General features: G+C 42.6%; 1 protein-coding gene across 1 annotated transcript in view; it reads right to left on the reverse strand.

Moving 5' to 3' along the window:
• LOC110513177 (UPF0606 protein KIAA1549L) overlaps nt 1-21132 on the reverse strand; it is a 150812-nt gene that overhangs the window by 25046 nt on the left and 104634 nt on the right. The window contains exon 13 of the mRNA XM_036981293.1: nt 13129-13328. Within this exon, the coding sequence (XP_036837188.1) occupies nt 13129-13328 (200 nt within the window). The remainder of the gene's footprint in view (nt 1-13128; nt 13329-21132) is intronic.

Below are 21132 nucleotides of genomic sequence, written 5' to 3' on the forward strand. Positions count from 1 at the left end.
CAGACAGTGCTGTCCTGTTACAGTCATAATAGAGACAGGCAGTGCTGCCCTGTAATAATCATAGAGAGAGACAGTGCTGTCCTGTAACAGTCATAATAGAGACAGGCAGTGCTGTCCTGTAACAATCATAGAGACAGGCAGTGCTTTCCTGTAACAATCATAGAGACAGGCAGTGCTGTCCTGTAATAATCATAACTGCTACTACTACTAGGCTACCTGCCCACAGCAACTGGGATTTGATTACAAGACTTTAGAAAAGAGGGGGTGGTGGTGGTGGTGGTGATAGTGATGGTGTGGGAGGGTAGTGGTGATGGTGTGGGGGGTGGTGGTGATGGTGATGGTAGTGTGGGGGGTGGTGGTGGTGGTAGTGTGGGGGGTGGTGGTGGTGGTGGTGGTAGTGTGGGGGGTGGTGGTGGTGGTAGTGGGGGGGTGGTGGTAGTGTGGGGGGTGGTGGTGGTGGTAGTGTGGGGGGTGGTGGTGGTGGTGGTGGTAGTGTGGGGGGTGGTGGTAGTAGTGTGGGGGGTGGTGGTAGTAGTGTGGGGGGTGGTGGTGGTAGTGTGGGGGGTGGTGGTGGTGGTAGTAGTGTGGGGGGTGGTGGTAGTAGTGTGGGGGGTGGTGGTAGTAGTGTGGGGGGTGGTGGTGGTAGTGTGGGGGGTGGTGGTGGTGGTAGTGTGGGAGGTGGTGGTGGTAGTGTGGGGGGTGGTGGTGGTGGTAGTGTGGGGGGTGGTGGTGGTGGTGGTGGTAGTGTGGGGGGTGGTGGTAGTAGTGTGGGGGGTGGTGGTAGTAGTGTGGGGGGTGGTGGTGGTAGTGTGGGGGGTGGTGGTGGTGGTAGTAGTGTGGGGGGTGGTGGTAGTAGTGTGGGGGGTGGTGGTAGTAGTGTGGGGGGTGGTGGTGGTAGTGTGGGGGGTGGTGGTGGTGGTAGTGTGGGGGGTGGTGGTGGTAGTGTGGGGGGTGGTGGTGGTAGTGTGGGGGGTGGTGGTGGTGGTAGTAGTTTGGGGGGTGGTGGTAGTAGTGTGGGGGGTGGTGGTGGTAGTGTGGGGGGTGGTGGTGGTGGTAGTAGTGTGGGGGGTGGTGGTGGTGGTGTGGTAGTAGTGTGGGGGGTGGTGGTGGTGGTAGTAGTGTGGGGGGTGGTGGTGGTGGTAGTAGTGTGGGTGGTGGTGGTGGTAGTGTGGGGGGTGGTGGTGGTGGTAGTAGTGTGGGGGGTGGTGGTGGTAGTGTGGGGGGTGGTGGTAGTAGTGTGGGGGTGGTGGTAGTAGTGTGGGGGGTGGTGGTGGTAGTGTGGGGGGTGGTGGTGGTGGTAGTAGTGTGGGGGGTGGTGGTGGTAGTGTGGGGGGTGGTGGTAGTAGTGTGGGGGGGGGTGGTGGTAGTGTGGGGGGTGGTGGTGGTGGTAGTAGTGTGGGGGTGGTGGTAGTAGTGTGGGGGGTGGTGGTGGTAGTGTGGGGGTGGTGGTAGTGTGGGGGGTCGTGGTGGTGGTAGTAGTGTGGGGGGTGGTGGTAGTAGTGTGGGGGGTGGTGGTGGTAGTGTGGGGGGTGGTGGTAGTAGTGTGGGGGGTGGTGGTAGTAGTGTGGGGGGTGGTGGTGGTAGTGTGGGGGGTGGTGGTAGTAGTGTGGGGGGTGGTGGTAGTAGTGTGGGGGGTGGTAGTGGTAGTGTGGGGGGTGGTGGTGGTAGTGTGGGGGGTGGTGGTGGTGGTAGTAGTTTGGGGGGTGGTGGTAGTAGTGTGGGGGGTGGTGGTGGTAGTGTGGGGGGTGGTGGTGGTGGTGGTAGTAGTGTGGGGGGTGGTGGTGGTGGTAGTAGTGTGGGGGGTGGTGGTGGTGGTAGTAGTGTGGGGGGTGGTGGTAGTAGGGTGGTGGTGGTGGTAGTAGTGTGGGGGGTGGTGGTGGTAGTGTGGGGGGTGGTGGTGGTGGTAGTAGTGTGGGGGGTGGTGGTGGTAGTGTGGGGGGTGGTGGTAGTAGTGTGGGGGTGGTGGTAGTGTGGGGGGTGGTGGTGGTAGTGTGGGGGGTGGTGGTGGTGGTAGTAGTGTGGGGGGTGGTGGTGGTAGTAGTGTGGGGGGGGGTGGTGGTAGTGTGTGGGGTGGTGGTGGTGGTAGTAGTGTGGGGGTGGTGGTAGTAGTGTGGGGGGTGGTGGTGGTAGTGTGGGGGTGGTGGTAGTATGGGGGGTCGTGGTGGTGGTAGTAGTGTGGGGGTGGTGGTAGTAGTGTGGGGGGTGGTGGTAGTAGTGTGGGGGGTGGTGGTGGTAGTGTGGGGGGTGGTGGTAGTAGTGTGGGGGGTGGTGGTAGTAGTGGTGGTGGTAGTGTGGGGGGTGGTGGTAGTAGTGTGGGGGGTGGTGGTAGTAGTGTGGGGGGTGGTAGTGGTAGTGTGGGGGGTGGTGGTAGTAGTGTGGGGGGTGGTGGTAGTAGTGTGGGGGGTGGTGGTGGTAGTGTGGGGGGTGGTGGTAGTAGTGTGGGGGGTGGTGGTAGTAGTGTGGGGGGTGGTAGTGGTAGTGTGGGGGGTGGTGGTAGTAGTGTGGGGGGTGGTGGTGGTAGTGTGGGGGGTGGTGGTAGTAGTGTGGGGGGTGGTGGTAGTAGTGTGGGGGGTGGTAGTGGTAGTGTGGGGGGTGGTGGTAGTAGTGTGGGGGGTGGTGGTAGTAGTGTGGGGGGTGGTGGTGGTAGTGTGGGGGGTGGTGGTGGTGTGTTTCTATATGTTACATGTTGATAGATTTGACTGGTAAGGGAGGGCTCTCTCTCAGTATTCTACCATTGGGTGCTTTTTATTTGTGCTGTTTTGGGAAAGTGATGTGTTGCACTCCATTGGTCCATGCAAATTGCATCCTGGTCCCAGCAATATAATGAACACCACCTGTTATTATTTTACTCAATAACATAAAAGTAGCTCAAGATGATCTGGGGAAGCCTATGCCGCAAACACTCTACTCAAGTATCTCTTCAGTCGTCCTTATTCAATCTGTCTCAGTCTATTGCCAATGTGTATGAATCAGCAGTGAGACAATAGTTTTGCACAGACAGTGTGCTATGAATGTGCTGGGGAATGCAAGTCACGAGTGGAAAAGTCTGTGATGATGTCACCAAGTGGATAAGGCTGTGATGATGTCACCAAGGAGATAACGCTGTGATGATGTCAACAAGTGGATGAGGCTGTGTTGATGTCACCAGTGGATACGGCTATGAAGATGTCACCAAGGAGATAACGCTGTGTTGATGTCACCAGTGGATAAGGCTATGATGATGTCACCAGTGGATGAGGTATGGACAGGTGGAATCAACCAATCACCACATCTGACAGGGACAGGGGGGCCCTTAGGTAAATGCTAAATCATGCTAAATTGTTCTACGAGGGAGCAGAAAAGGACTTCATTTTTCACAGTGCTGCAGGAGAACAAGCATGGAATGAGGATTGGTTCTGGTGAAGTTGTGAAACAGATAAAGGGACTATGAAACAGATAAAGGGATTGTTTTTGGAGCATCTTGTGACCCTGAACTCAAGGTTCTGATCCTTCTCACCATCAACAAAGTGATTCCTGTTATCTTTGGCTTCTCATTCCTGGTTGGGCTGGTGTGTTGTTGTGACTACCACTGGACCTATTTTTAGAGTTTCTTTAGCTGAGTCAAGACAAACAGCAGCTTGGTGTTATCATCACAGCCTTATCCATTTTGGTGACATCATCACAGCATAGATGCGGTAAAGAGGTCAATCGAACTCGACCAAAACAATGGAATTCCCATGGAAACGCATGGGGAAAGGGTTGTGGGGGAAATATCCAGTATCTCACATTATGTTGAGGTAAAAATCTGAGTATAATGCTTCTATGGATGTCAACCCCAACACATGTTCATGTCATCGTCACCAATCAACCAATCAATTACAGTTAAAAATGACTACCACCACCGATTAACCTGCTTATACGAACAGGAGTTAGCATTTTGCATTCTTCTAAAACTGAAAATAAACAACTTCTTCATCTTATGCAACAAAAACAGCCAAATATATCCACCTCGGACTTAAGTAACCACATTGTGGGCCTGTTACAACATATAAATCATGAAAGATGTGCCTCCCGAGTGGCTCAGTGGTCTAAGGCTCTGCATCGCAGTGCTAGCTGTGCCACTAGAGATTCTGGGTTTGAGTCCAGGCTCTGTCTCAGTAGTCCAGTGCTAGCTGTGCCACTAGAGATTCTGGGTTTGAGTCCAGGCTCTGTCTCAGTAGTCCAGTGCTAGCTGTGCCACTAGAGATTCTGGGTTTGAGTCCAGGCTCTGTCTCAGTAGTCCAGTGCTAGCTGTGCCACTAGAGATTCTGGGTTTGAGTCCAGGCTCTGTCTCAGTAGTCCAGTGCTAGCTGTGCCACTAGAGATTCTGGGTTTGACTCCAGGCTCTGTCTCAGTGGTCCAGTGCTAGCTGTGCCACTAGAGATTCTGGGTTTTACTCCAGGCTCTGTCTCAGTGGTCCAGTGCTAGCTGTGCCACTAGAGATTCTGGGTTTTACTCCAGGCTCTGTCTCAGTGGTCCAGTGCTAGCTGTGCCACTAGAGATTCTGGGTTTGACTCCAGGCTCTGTCTCAGTGGTCCAGTGCTAGCTGTGCCACTAGAGATTCTGGGTTTGACTCCAGGCTCTGTCTCTGTGGTCCAGTGCTAGCTGTGCCACTAGAGATTCTGGGTTCTAATAATCATTATTATTCAGTTCTAATTCAGTTCTAATCTATTCCATTCCATTCCATTCTATTCAGTTCTAATCTATTCCATTCCATTCAGTTCTAATCTATTCCATTCCATTCCGTTCTAATCCATTCCATTCTATTCTATTCAGTTCTAATCTATTCCATTCCATTCTATTCCATTCCATTCTATTCAGTTCTAATCTATTCCATTCTATTCAGTTCTAATCCATTCCATTCCATTCTATTCAATTCTAATCTATTCTATTCCATTCCATTCAGTTCTAATCTATTCTATTCTATTCAATCCAGTTCTAATCTATTCCATTCTATTCAGTTCTAATCTATTCCATTCCATTCTATTCCATTCCATTCTCTTCAGTTCTAATCCATTCCATTCTATTCCATTCCATTCTATTCAGTTCTAATCTATTCCATTCCATTCGTTCTAATCTAATCTATTCCATTCTATTCAGTTCTAATCTATACCATTCCATTCCGTTCTAATCCATTCCATTCTATTCTATTCAGTTCTAATCTATTCCATTCCATTCTATTCAGTTCTAATCTATTCCATTCCATTCTATTCCATTCCATTCTATTCAGTTCTAATCTATTCCATTCTATTCAGTTCTAATCCATTCCATTCCATTCTATTCCATTCCATTCCATTCAGTTCTAATCTAATCTATTCCATTCTATTCAGTTCTAATCTATTCCATTCCATTCCGTTCTAATTCATTCCATTCTATTCTATTCAGTTCTAATCTATTCCATTCCATTCTATTCCATTCCATTCTATTCAGTTCTATTCTATTCCATTCCATTCTATTCAGTTCTAATCTATTCCATTCCATTCAGTTCTAATCTATTCCATTCCGTTCTATTCAGTTCTAATCTATTCCATTCCATTCTATTCAGTTCTAATCTATTCCATTCCATTCTATTCCATTCCATTCTATTCTATTCCATTCCATTCAGTTCTAATCTAATCTATTCCATTCCGTTCTAATCCATTCCATTCTATTCTATTCAGTTCTAATCTATTCCACTCCATTCTATTCCATTCCATTCTATTCAGTTCTAATCTATTCCATTCTATTCAGTTCTAATCCATTCCATTCCATTCAGTTCTAATCTAATCTATTCCATTCTATTCAGTTCTAATCTATTCCATTCCATTCCGTTCTAATTCATTCCATTCTATTCTATTCAGTTCTAATCTATTCCATTCCATTCTATTCCATTCCATTCTATTCAGTTCTATTCTATTCCATTCCATTCTATTCCATTCCATTCCATTCAGTTCTAATCTATTCCATTCCATTCTATTCAGTTCTAATCTATTCCATTCCATTCTATTCCATTCCATTCTATTCTATTCCATTCCATTCAGTTCTAATCTAATCTATTCCATTCCGTTCTAATCCATTCCATTCTATTCTATTCAGTTCTAATCTATTCCATTCCATTCTATTCCATTCCATTCTATTCAGTTCTAATCTATTCCATTCTATTCAGTTCTAATCCATTCCATTCCATTCTATTCCATTCCATTCCATTCAGTTCTAATCTAATCTATTCCATTCTATTCAGTTCTAATCTATTCCATTCCGTTCTAATTCATTCCATTCTATTCTATTCAGTTCTAATCTATTCCATTCCATTCTATTCCATTCCATTCTATTCAGTTCTATTCTATTCCATTCCATTCTATTCCATTCCATTCTATTCAGTTCTATTCTAGTCCATTCCATTCCATTCAGTTCTAATCTATTCCATTCCGTTCTATTCACTTCTAATCTATTCCATTCCATTCTATTCAGTTCTAATATATTCCATTCTATTCAGTTCTAATCTATTCCATTCCATTCTATTCCATTCCATTCTATTCAGTTCTAATCCATTCCATTCTATTCCATTCTATTCAGTTCTAATCTATTCCATTCCATTCCGTTCTAATTCATTCCATTCTATTCTATTCAGTTCTAATCTATTCCATTCCATTCCATTCCATTCCATTCTATTCAGTTCTATTCTATTCCATTCCATTCTATTCCATTCCATTCTATTCAGTTCTATTCTATTCCATTCCATTCCATTCAGTTCTACTCTATTCCATTCCGTTCTATTCACTTCTAATCTATTCCATTCCATTCTATTCAGTTCTAATCTATTCAATTCCATTCTATTCCATTCCATTCTATTCAGTTCTATTCTATTCCATTCCATTCCATTCAGTTCTAATCTATTCCATTCCGTTCTATTCACTTCTAATCTATTCCATTCCATTCTATTCAGTTCTAATCTATTCCATTCTATTCAGTTCTAATCTATTCCATTCCATTCTATTCAGTTCTAATCCATTCCATTCTATTCCATTCTATTCAGTTCTAATCTATTCCATTCCATTCCGTTCTAATTCATTCCATTCTATTCTATTCAGTTCTAATCTATTCCATTCCATTCCATTCCATTCCATTCTATTCAGTTCTATTCTATTCCATTCCATTCTATTCCATTCCATTCTATTCAGTTCTATTCTATTCCATTCCATTCCATTCAGTTCTAATCTATTCCATTCCGTTCTATTCACTTCTAATCTATTCCATTCCATTCTATTCAGTTCTAATCTATTCCATTCTATTCAGTTCTAATCTATTCCATTCCATTCTATTCCATTCCATTTTATTCAGTTCTAATCCATTCCATTCTATTCCATTCTATTCAGTTCTAATCTATTCCATTCCATTCCGTTCTAATTCATTCCATTCTATTCTATTCAGTTCTAATCTATTCCATTCCATTCTATTCCATTCCATTCTATTCAGTTCTAATCTATTCCATTCCATTCTATTCCATTCCATTCTATTCTATTCCATTCCATTCAGTTCTAATCTAATCTATTCCATTCCGTTCTAATCCATTCCATTCTATTCTATTCAGTTCTAATCTATTCCATTCCATTCTATTCCATTCCATTCTATTCAGTTCTAATCTATTCCATTCTATTCAGTTCTAATCCATTCCATTCCATTCAGTTCTAATCTAATCTATTCCATTCTATTCAGTTCTAATCTATTCCATTCCATTCCGTTCTAATTCATTCCATTCTATTCTATTCAGTTCTAATCTATTCCATTCCATTCTATTCCATTCCATTCTATTCAGTTCTATTCTATTCCATTCCATTCTATTCCATTCCATTCCATTCAGTTCTAATCTAATCTATTCCATTCCATTCTATTCAGTTCTAATCTATTCCATTCCATTCCGTTCTAATTCATTCCATTCTATTCTATTCAGTTCTAATCTATTCCATTCCATTCTATTCCATTCCATTCTATTCAGTTCTAATCTATTCCATTCCATTCTATTCCATTCCATTCTATTCTATTCCATTCCATTCAGTTCTAATCTAATATATTCCTTTCCGTTCTAATCCATTCCATTCTATTCTATTCAGTTCTAATCTATTCCATTCCATTCTATTCCATTCCATTCTATTCAGTTCTAATCTATTCCATTCTATTCAGTTCTAATCCATTCCATTCCATTCTATTCCATTCCATTCCATTCAGTTCTAATCTAATCTATTCCATTCTATTCAGTTCTAATCTATTCCATTCCATTCTATTCTATTCCATTCCATTCAGTTCTAATCTAATCTATTCCATTCCGTTCTAATCCATTCCATTCTATTCTATTCAGTTCTAATCTATTCCATTCCATTCTATTCCATTCCATTCTATTCAGTTCTAATCTATTCCATTCTATTCAGTTCTAATCCATTCCATTCCATTCCATTCCATTCCGTTCTAATTCATTCCATTCTATTCTATTCAGTTCTAATCTATTCCATTCCATTCTATTCCATTCCATTCTATTCAGTTCTATTCTATTCCATTCCATTCTATTCCATTCCATTCCATTCAGTTCTAATCTAATCTATTCCATTCTATTCAGTTCTAATCTATTCCATTCCATTCCGTTCTAATTCATTCCATTCTATTCTATTCAGTTCTAATCTATTCCATTCCATTCTATTCCATTCCATTCTATTCAGTTCTATTCTATTCCATTCCATTCTATTCAGTTCTAATCTATTCCATTCCATTCAGTTCTAATCTATTCCATTCCGTTCTATTCAGTTCTAATCTATTCCATTCCATTCTATTCAGTTCTAATCTATTCCATTCCATTCTATTCCATTCCATTCTATTCTATTCCATTCCATTCAGTTCTAATCTAATCTATTCCATTCCGTTCTAATCCATTCCATTCTATTCTATTCAGTTCTAATCTATTCCATTCCATTCTATTCCATTCCATTCTATTCCATTCTATTCAGTTCTAATCCATTCCATTCCATTCTATTCCATTCCATTCCATTCAGTTCTAATCTAATCTATTCCATTCTATTCAGTTCTAATCTATTCCATTCCATTCCGTTCTAATTCATTCCATTCTATTCTATTCAGTTCTAATCTATTCCATTCCATTCTATTCCATTCCATTCTATTCAGTTCTATTCTATTCCATTCCATTCTATTCCATTCCATTCTATTCAGTTCTATTCTATTCCATTCCATTCCATTCAGTTCTAATCTATTCCATTCCGTTCTATTCACTTCTAATCTATTCCATTCCATTCTATTCAGTTCTAATCTATTCCATTCTATTCAGTTCTAATCTATTCCATTCCATTCTATTCCATTCCATTCTATTCAGTTCTAATCCATTCCATTCTATTCCATTCTATTCAGTTCTAATCTATTCCATTCCATTCCGTTCTAATTCATTCCATTCTATTCTATTCAGTTCTAATCTATTCCATTCCATTCCATTCCATTCCATTCTATTCAGTTCTATTCTATTCCATTCCATTCTATTCCATTCCATTCTATTCAGTTCTATTCTATTCCATTCCATTCCATTCAGTTCTAATCTATTCCATTCCGTTCTATTCACTTCTAATCTATTCCATTCTATTCAGTTCTAATCTATTCAATTCCATTCTATTCCATTCCATTCTATTCAGTTCTATTCTATTCCATTCCATTCCATTCAGTTCTAATCTATTCCATTCCGTTCTATTCACTTCTAATCTATTCCATTCCATTCTATTCAGTTCTAATCTATTCCATTCTATTCAGTTCTAATCTATTCCATTCCATTCTATTCAGTTCTAATCCATTCCATTCTATTCCATTCTATTCAGTTCTAATCTATTCCATTCCATTCCGTTCTAATTCATTCCATTCTATTCTATTCAGTTCTAATCTATTCCATTCCATTCCATTCCATTCCATTCTATTCAGTTCTATTCTATTCCATTCCATTCTATTCCATTCCATTCTATTCAGTTCTATTCTATTCCATTCCATTCCATTCAGTTCTAATCTATTCCATTCCGTTCTATTCACTTCTAATCTATTCCATTCCATTCTATTCAGTTCTAATCTATTCCATTCTATTCAGTTCTAATCTATTCCATTCCATTCTATTCCATTCCATTCTATTCAGTTCTAATCCATTCCATTCTATTCCATTCTATTCAGTTCTAATCTATTCCATTCCATTCCGTTCTAATTCATTCCATTCTATTCTATTCAGTTCTAATCTATTCCATTCCATTCTATTCCATTCCATTCTATTCAGTTCTAATCTATTCCATTCCATTCTATTCCATTCCATTCTATTCTATTCCATTCCATTCAGTTCTAATCTAATCTATTCCATTCCGTTCTAATCCATTCCATTCTATTCTATTCAGTTCTAATCTATTCCATTCCATTCTATTCCATTCCAATCTATTCAGTTCTAATCTATTCCATTCTATTCAGTTCTAATCCATTCCATTCCATTCTATTCCATTCCATTCCATTCAGTTCTAATCTAATCTATTCCATTCTATTCAGTTCTAATCTATTCCATTCCATTCCGTTCTAATTCATTCCATTCTATTCTATTCAGTTCTAATCTATTCCATTCCATTCTATTCCATTCCATTCTATTCAGTTCTATTCTATTCCATTCCATTCTATTCCATTCCATTCAGTTCTAATCTAATCTAGTCCATTCTATTCAGTTCTAATCTATTCCATTCCATTCCGTTCTAATTCATTCCATTCTATTCTATTCAGTTCTAATCTATTCCATTCCATTCTATTCCATTCCATTCTATTCAGTTCTATTCTATTCCATTCCATTCTATTCAGTTCTAATCTATTCCATTCCATTCAGTTCTAATCTATTCCATTCCGTTCTATTCAGTTCTAATCTATTCCATTCCATTCTATTCAGTTCTAATCTATTCCATTCCATTCTATTCCATTCCATTCTATTCTATTCCAATCCATTCAGTTCTAATCTAATCTATTCCATTCCGTTCTAATCCATTCCATTCTATTCTATTCAGTTCTAATCTATTCCATTCCATTCTATTCCATTCCATTCTATTCAGTTCTAATCTATTCCATTCTATTCAGTTCTAATCCATTCCATTCCATTCTATTCCATTCCATTCCATTCAGTTCTAATCCATTCCATTCTATTCCATTCTATTCAGTTCTAATCTATTCCATTCCATTCCGTTCTAATTCATTCCATTCTATTCTATTCAGTTCTAATCTATTCCATTCCATTCTATTCCATTCCATTCTATTCAGTTCTATTCTATTCCATTCCATTCTATTCCATTCCATTCTATTCAGTTCTATTCTATTCCATTCCATTCCATTCAGTTCTAATCTATTCCATTCCGTTCTATTCACTTCTAATCTATTCCATTCCATTCTATTCAGTTCTAATCTATTCCATTCTATTCAGTTCTAATCTATTCCATTCCATTCTATTCCATTCCATTCTATTCAGTTCTAATCCATTCCATTCTATTCCATTCCATTCCATTCTGTTCAGTTCTAATCTATTCCATTCCATTCAGTTCTAATCTAATCCATTCCATTATATTCTATTCAGTTCTAATCTATTCCATTCATTATATTCCATTCCATTCTATTCAGTTCTAATCTATTCCATGCCATTCTATTCAGTTCTAATCTATTCCATTCTATTCAGTTCTAAGCTATTCCATTCCGTTCTATTCAGTTCTAATCTATTCCATTCCATTCTATTCAGTTCTAATCTATTCCATTCCATTCTATTCCATTCCATTCTATTCAGTTCTAATCTATTCCATTCTATTCAGTTCTAATCTATTCCATTCCGTTCTAATCCATTCCATTCTATTCTATTCAGTTCTAATCTATTCCATTCCATTCCATTCTATTCAGTTCTAATCTATTCCATTCTATTCAGTTCTAATCTATTCTATTCCATTCCATTCAGTTCTAATCTATTCTATTCCATTCCATTCAGTTCTAATCTATTCCATTCCATTCTATTCAGTTCTAATCTATTATATTCCATTCCATTCAGTTCTAATCTATTCTATTCCATTCCATTCAGTTCTAATCTATTCTAATCTATTATATTCCATTCCATTCAGTTCTAATCTATTCTATTCCATTCCATTCAGTTCTAATCTATTCCATTCCATTCTATTCAGTTCTAATCTATTCTATTCCATTCCATTCCATTCAGTTCTAATCTAATCTATTCCATTCAGTTCTAATCTATTCCATTCCATTCCATTCTATTCAGTTCTAATCTATTCTATTCCAGTCCATTATATTCAGTTCTAATCTATTATATTATATCACATCATACATGGCAGACCACAGCTGAGCTTCACCACAACTCTTATAACCCTGCCTCTTAAAGTCAGAACGTTGTCATTTGTAATGTAAAAGCCTCCAAACTGCCCCTGAATTCCCCCTAGCTGCCCTCAACTATCCCTTTAACTAGAGATGCTTGTCAACATCCACAGTACAATAACAGAAAACATGGGAAGAAGACTTTAGGCATTTGTGTAGTGCATTACGATGGTGAGGGTTTTATGAAGGTCTAGCCAACATCAAAGTAGGACATACAGTAAACTAAAATGAGGTAAGGAGATAACGCCGTGGTAACATCATTGTCTCATCCAGAACAGCATTAAGGATTTTACCCACAGGGCCAATTCACTCATAATAGTCTTATGGAAAGATATCAGGGAAATTCCTTTAACGTAGACAAAAGAAGAGGTAAAAATACCATTCCTGAATAAATTGCTGTGATTCAACTGATAATAATCTGAGGTCAACGGATCTCAGGAAAGCGCTTCAAGACAAGAATACTAGAGTAAATGTATTCCTGAAATATCTCCCCTCTCTATATTTAACTGAATAACAATAGTCTGACGTGAATGGAGCTCGGCTACTAGCCAGTCACATCCTCTCTCCGCTGCAGGAGCACAATAGGCTTATCCAGCTCAATAACATCACATCTGATTGGCTCAACACAAAACAAGTAGTTTAAACGGTAGATATAGTCCTATGACACCCTCTGTATGGCCATGTGAGGTGTGTATGTGACTTTAGTACCTCTTGCGTATGTCTGAGTTGAGGGTCTTCTTGTTGGCGGTGCCGTCCTGGTGCAGGGCCTTCTCCAGGGAGAGGGAGAGGGGGGCTTCCCGGATGGGCAGGGGCAGCATCAGGGTGTCCTGGGTCACGGGGAGGGTCTCTCCCTCCCCACCCTGCACCCGGCCCAGGTGCTGCTTGGCATAGTCAAAACCCTGGACAGGCTGTAGGGAGGACGAAGGGGGGGAGAGAGATGAGTGGAAACAGGTGAGTGATGGATGCAAGGTTTCTGTCTCAATGGCCATCTAAATGGCACACACGCGCGCACACACACACACACACACACACACACACACACACACGGTCAGCATATTATGTATACACAGACAGAGACAAACGCACATTTAAAGAGACATACTAAACTTGTGAAGGTGATAAATGACCTTTTAATGGTGTCAGACCAAGGCTCTGCATCTGTCCTCGTGCTCCCAGACCTTAATGCTGCTTTTGATACCATCGATCACCACATTCTTTTGGAGAGATTGAAAACCCAAATTGGTCTACACAGACAAGTTCTGGCCTGGTTTAGATCTTATCTGTCGGGAAGATTTTAGTTTGTCTCTATGAATGGTTTGTCCTCAAATCAACTGTAAATTTCAGTGTTCCTCAAGGCTCCATTTTATGACCACTACTGTTTTCACTATATATTTTACCTCTAGGTGATGTCATTCGGAAACATAATGTTAACTTTCACTGCTATACAGACGACACACAGCTAGCTGTACATTTCGATGAAACATGGTGAAGCCCCAAAATTACCCTCCTTGGAAGCCTATGTTTCAGACATAAGGAAGTGGATGGCGGCAAATTGTCTACTTTTAAACCTGAGCAAAACAGAGATGCTTGTTCTAGGTCCCAAGAAAGAGATCTTCTGTTGAATCTGACAATTAATCTTGATGGTTGTACAGTCTTCTCAAATAAAACTGAAGGACCAATTTTTATGGAATGGTCTGCCTATACATGTGAGAGACACAGACTCGGTCTCGACCTTTAAGTATTTATTGAAGACTCATCTCTTCAGTAGGTCCTATGATTGAGTGTAGTCTGTCGCTGCCTGGCCGGTTCCCCTCTCTCCACTGGGATTCTCTGCCTCAAACCCTGAGTCACTAGCTTAATGGTGCTCTTCCATGTCGTCCCTAGGATGAGTGCGTCACTTGAGTGGGCTGAGTCACTGACGTGATCTTCCTGTCTGGGTTGGCGCCCCCCCTTGGGTTTGTGCAATGGGGAGATCTTCGTGGGCTATACTCAGCCTTGTCTCAGGATGGTAAGTTGGTGGTTGAAGATATCCCTCTAGTGGTGTTGGGGCTGTGCTTTGGCAGTGGGTGGGGTTATATCTTGCCTGTTTGGCCCTGTCCAAGGGTATTGTCAGGCGGGGCCATGGTGTCTCCCCTCCTGTCTCAGCCTCCATTATTTATGCTGCAATAGTTTATGTGTCAGGGGGCTAGCGTCAGTCTGTTATATCTGGAGTATTTCTTGTCTTATCGGTGTCCTGTGTGAATTTAAGTATGCTCTCTCTAATTCTCTCTTTCTCTCTTTCTTTCTCCCTTTATCTCAGAGGACATGAGCCCTAGGACCATGCCTCAGGACTACCTGGCCTGATGACTCCTTGCTTTCCCCAGTCCACTTGGTCATGCTGCTGCTCCAGTTTCAACTGTTCTACCTGCGGCTATGGAACCCTGACTTGTTCACCGGACGTGCTACCTGTCCCAGACCTGCTGTTTTCATCTCTCTAGAGACAGCAGGAGCGGTAGAGATACTCTGAATGATCGGCTATGAAAAGCCAACTGACATTTACTCCTGAGGTGCTGACCTGATGCACCCTCTACAACCACTGTAATTATTATTATTTGACCCTGTTGGTCATTTATGAACATTTGAACATATTGACCATGTTCTGTTATAATCTCCACCTGGCACAGCCAGAAGAGGACTGGCCACCCCTCATAGCCTGGTTCCTCTCTAGGTTTCTTCCTAGGTTTTGGCCTTTCTAGGGAGTTTTTCCTAGCCACCGTGCTTCTACACCTGCATTGCTTGCTGTTTGGGGTTTTAGGCTGGGTTTCTATACAGCACTTAGTGACATCAGCCGATGTAAGAAGGGCTTTATAAATACATTTGATTAATTGATACACACATTTAAAGAGATATACAGGCAGTCAGACAGACACACACATTCAGACAGAAAACTGAAATGCCTAAATGACTTTTCAGAACTCTAGTTCATGTGTCTTGAACTCCATACACATAGATTTTATGAAGACTTCTTTGATCTCACTTTCTCTCCTTCTAATGTCTAATAAATGAATCACAGTGGGCAATAAAAATATGAGATTCAAAGACTATTCTAATGTAGTCAGACTCCAGACAGAAGAGGAGAGAGACACAGTGGGGTGGTTTATATAAAAGTCTTAAACACACACACACACACACACACACACACACACACACACACAGAGGTGTGGATGGTGGTGAAGTTTTCACGCAGACTAAAAGTGCTAGCTCCAGTGCTGTCCAGGGCTGTCAGAGGAGTGGTTCTCAGAGGGATATAGAGGAAGTGCTGGCTCCAGGGCTGTCAGAGGAGTGGTTCTCAGAGGGATATAGAGGAAGTGCTGGCTCCAGGGCTGTCAGAGGAGTGGTTCTCAGGGGGATATAGAGGAAGTGCTGGCTCCAGGGCTGTCAGAGGAGTGGTTCTCAGAGGGATATAGAGGAAGTGCTGGCTGCAGGGCTGTCAGAGGAGTGGTTCTCAGAGGGATATAGAGGAAGTGCTGGCTCCAGGGCTGTCAGAGGAGTGGTTCTCAGAGGGATATAGAGGAAGTGCTGGCTCCAGGGCTGTCAGAGGAGTGGTTCTCAGAGGGATATAGAGGAAGTGCTGGCTTCAGGGCTGTCAGAGGATTGGTTCTCAGAGGGATATAGAGGAAGTGCTGGCTGCAGGGCTATCAGAGGAGTGGTTCTCAGAGAGATATAGACGAAGTGCTGGCTCCAGGGCTTTCAGAAGAGTGGTTCTCAGAGGGAAATAGAGGAAGTGCTGGCTGCAGGGCTGTCAGAGGAGTGGTTCTCAGAGGGATATAGAGGAAGTGCTGGCTCCAGGGCTGTCAGATGAGTGGTTCTCAGAGGGATATAGAGGAAGTGCTGGCTCCAGGGCTGTCAGATGAGTGGTTCTCAGAGGGATATAGAGGAAGTGCTGGCTCCAGGGCTGTCAGAGGAGTGGTTCTCAGAGGGATATAGAGGAAGTGCTGGCTTCAGGGCTGTCAGAGGAGTGGTTCTCAGAGGGATATAGAGGAAGTGCTGGCTGCAGGGCTATCAGCGGAGTGGTTCTCAGAGGGATATAGAGGGAAAGTGCTACATCTGCAGTCACACAGCATGACAGTATCACTGAGAGGTGATATTCACAGCATCACTATTCAATTATTTTTTCCCCCAAGCGATGTACTTAAAAAAAAGTCTGGTAGAATGCAAATTCCCAAGGTACATGTATTTGTCCATCCCTCATATTGACAACTGGACTGCTCCAACACAGCAAGAACCAGGTTTAACCCCATGGGTTCACTCCTCAGGGTCCCCAGCATATTTCACAGTGTCTGCCTCAATAACATCCACCTCAATATACTGTACAGACTGGCTGATGGTGCAAAGACAGAAACAAACAGAGAGAGTGAAAGGTGGACACAGACAGGCAGAGGGATATCCCTTTGGTAAACATAATGGAGCTTCTATCGTTGATCCACTGATGGTGGACAGGCTACTGCACGAACACACTGTTACGTTCCCCAGTTTATGTGTTGTAGTTTGTGTATTTGCATGTATTTATTTCAGGAAATGGCTTCCTGAAATCCCTCAAGCAGCTGATTGGTCGACTCCAGGGCTAATTGGAGAGCTGACCCCGCCCCCTCGTCAAGACACAGCTGTCTCCAGTTACACATTCATTCAGAAGCTATATAAAAGCCAGTGTTCTGTTCAGCAGAGTTTTTGGAGGTAGGGATTACTGAGAGAGATTTGCTGGGAGGTCATTGCAGAGCGATTGTTTGTGATAGAGAGATTTTGCTGAGGTCATTGCAGAGCGATTGATTGTGATAGAGATTTTTGCTGGAGGTTGATTTGCTGGGAGTTCATTGCTGGGAAGTGGTATGTTTTGTGAGTTTGTTGCTCAGATAGAGCTTATTTGATGTCCTTTGTTTCTTAGTTTGTTTGTGAAATTGTTTAATATTCTGTTTCATTTGTTCCCAGGGGGGAAGGGGAAGGCACCTTGGGAGTGCTTAGGCAAGAGGCCCGCGGGCATACATATACCCGTAGTATATTCACTGTCTAGGCACACTAGGTAAGACCTGGGCGGACCACCCCCTGTATTTTGGTTAGGGCACCAGGTGGTGCTAAATTAGGTAAGTAGTGGGTAGGCAGGTAAGATAGGAGAGGGGGCTTTGAGATTTACTTTCTTTGCTTTGGTTCCGTCCAGCCCCTTTTCCCCATATTAACGTGTAAAGGAATAAAGTCCTTGTAAACGGTACCACATTCTGTCTGTTGTCATTCTTACTCACGCCTACAGTACATACCTTTTTCACTTACAGAGAGTTTAGTTGTAGCAGGGTGTTGCGTTCCCTCTTCATAGAGGCGTGCGTAACACACACACACATGCTAAACTACAGGACTGTTTCACCAGCATAGACTGGAATATGTTCCGGGATTCATCCGATGGCATTGAGGAGCTAACCACATCAGTCACCGGCTTCATTAATAAGGGCATAGATGACATCGTCCCCACATTCCAATCAGAAGCCATGGATTACAGGAAATATCTGCACTGAGCTAAAGGCTAGACCTGTCGCTTTAAAGGTGCGGGACACTAATCTGGACGGTTAAAAGAAATCACGCTACGCCCTCCGACGAACCATCAAATAGGCAAAGCGTCAATACAGGACCAAGATCGAATCCTACTACATTGGCTCTGTCGCTTGTCAGATGTGGAAGGGCTAGCATGGATTACAAAGGGAAACCCAGCCGCGAGCTGTCCAGTGACGCGATCCTACCAGACGAGCTAAATACCTTCTATACTGGCTTCGAGGCTAGCAACACTGAACCATGCATGAGAGCACCAACTGTCCCGGACGACAGTGTGATCACGCTCTCCAGAGCCGATGTAGTAAGACCCTTAAAGGTCAACATTCACAAGGCCGTAGAGCCAGATGGATTACCAGGACATGTACTCAGAGCATGCACTGACCAGCTGGCAAGTGTCTTCACTGACATTTTCAACCTCTTCCTTACCCTGTCTGTAATGCTACATATTTCAAGGTCTCCCGACTGGTGCAGTGGTATAAGGCACTATAGACTCCCTGGTTCGTATCCAGGCTGTATCACAACTGGCCGTGATTGGGAGTCCCTTAGGGCGGCGCACAATTTGCCCAGCGTTGTTCGGTTTTGCCCGTTCTTAACTGAATTTCCTAGTTAAATTAAAATGTACATTTAAAAAATGTAAACACCATGTGTCCCTGTGCCCAAGAACGCCAAGGTAATCTGACGAAATGACTTTCATAGCAGTCACATCTGTAGCCATGAAATGCTTTGAATGGCTTGTCATGGCTCACATCAACACCTTCATCCCAAACAGCCTGGATCCACTCCAATTCACATACCGCCACATATCCACAGATGATGCAACCTCTATTGCAATCCACACTGCCCTTTCCAACCTGGACAAAAGGAGAACCTACTGTACATGAGAATGCTGTTCATTGACTCCAAGATCATTACTAAGCTAAGGACCCTGGGATTAAACAGGGTAGGCAACAACACATCCGCCACACTGACCCTCAACACCGGGGCCACTCAGGGGTGCGTGCTTAGTCCACTCCTATACTCCCTGTTCACCCACGACTTTGTGGCCAAGCATGACTCCAATACCGTCATTGGATACCACCGACAACGATGAGACAGCCTATAGGGAGGAGGTCAGAGACCTGCCAGTGTGGTGCCAGGACAACAACCTCTCCCTTAACATCAGCAAGACAAAGGAGCTGATCTGGGCTACAGGAAACAGAGGTCTGAGCACGCCCCCATCCACATTGATAGAGCTGAGTGGAGCAGGTTCGAGAGCTTCAAGTTCCTTGGTGTCCACATCACTAAGGAATTATCATGGTCCACACACACCAACACAATCGTGAAGAGCACATGACAATGCCTCTCAGGAGGCTGAAAAGATTTGTCATGGGCCCTCAGCTCCTCAAAAAGTTATACAGCTGCACCATTGAGAGCATCTCAGATACCCAGGTCATTGACTGTTCTCTCGGCTACTGCATAGCAGGCAGTACCAATGCACTAAATCCGGAACCAACAGGACCCTGAACAGCTTCTACCCCCAAGCCATAAGACTGCTAAATAGTTCAACTCTTTTAACTCATCTAGATAAGAGCATCTGTTAAATGACTCGAATGTAAATATCACATACACTGCTGTTACAGTTATCTATCCTGATGCCTAGTCATTATCCCTGCCTATATGTACATACTGTATCGACCTCAATTACCTAGTATCTCTGCACATCTAGTCAGTACTGGTGCCCCATGTATATAACTAAGTTATTATTACTCAGTGTGGATTTACTCCTCGTATTAATATTATCTTTCTATTATAATAATAGTGTTTCTCTCTGCATAGTTGGGAAGGGCCCATCAGTAAGCATTTCACTGTTAGTCTACACCTGTTGTTTCTCTCTGTGTTGTTGGGAAGGGCCCATCAGTAAGCATTTCACTGTTAGTCTACACCTGTTGTTTCTCTCTGCATAGTTGGGAAGGGCCCATCAGTAAGCATTTCACTGTTAGTCTACACCTGTTGTTTCTCTCTGCATTGTTGGGAAGGGCCCATCACTAAGCATTTCACTGTTAGTCTACACCTGTTGTTTCTCTCTGCATAGTTGGGAAGGGCCCATCAGTAAGCATTTCACTGTTAGTCTACACCTGTTGTTTCTCTCTGTGTTGTTGGGAAGGGCCCATCAGTAAGCATTTCACTGTTAGTCTACACCTGTTGTTTCTCTCTGCATAGTTGGGAAGGGCCCATCAGTAAGCATTTCACTGTTAGTCTACACCTGTTGTTTCTCTCTGCATTGTTGGGAAGGGCCCATCACTAAGCATTTCACTGTTAGTCTACACCTGTTGTTTCTCTCTGCATTGTTGGGAAGGGCCCATCAGTAAGCATTTCACTGTTAGTCTACACCTGTTGTTTCTCTCTGCATAGTTGGGAAGGGCCCATCAGTAAGCATTTCACTGTTAGTCTACACCTGTTGTTTCTCTCTGCATTGTTGGGAAGGGCCCATCACTAAGCATTTCACTGTTAGTCTACACCTGTTGTTTCTCTCTGCATTGTTGGGAAGGGCCCATCACTAAGCATTTCACTGTTAGTCTACACCTGTTGTTTCTCTCTGCATAGTTGGGAAGGGCCCATCAGTAAGCATTTCACTGTTAGTCTACACCTGTTGTTTCTCTCTGCATAGTTGGGAAGGGCCCATCAGTAAGCATTTCACTGTTAGTCTACACCTGTTGTTTCTCTCTGTGTTGTTGGGAAGGGCCCATCACTAAGCATTTCACTGTTAGTCTACACCTGTTGTTTCTCTCTGCATAGTTGGGAAGGGCCCATCAGTAAGCATTTCACTGTTAGTCTACACCTGTTGTTTCTCTCTGCATTGTTGGGAAGGGCCCATCACTAAGCATTTCACTGTTAGTCTGCACCTGTTGTTTCTCTCTGCATAGTTGGGAAGGGCCCATCAGCATTTCACTGTTAGTCTACACCAGTTGTTTCTCTCTGCATTGTTGGGAAGGGCCCGTCAGCATTTCACTGTTAGTCTACACCTGTTGTTTCTCTCTGCATTGTTGGGAAGGGCCCATCACTAAGCATTTCACTGTTAGTCTACACCTGTTGTTTACCAAGAATGTGACAAATACAATGTGATTTGATCCTGCTTGTTATTCCATACTAAAGTTCAGG

The sequence above is a fragment of the Oncorhynchus mykiss genome, chromosome 6, assembly GCF_013265735.2.
Source record: "Oncorhynchus mykiss isolate Arlee chromosome 6, USDA_OmykA_1.1, whole genome shotgun sequence".
Lineage (NCBI taxonomy): Eukaryota > Metazoa > Chordata > Actinopteri > Salmoniformes > Salmonidae > Oncorhynchus > Oncorhynchus mykiss.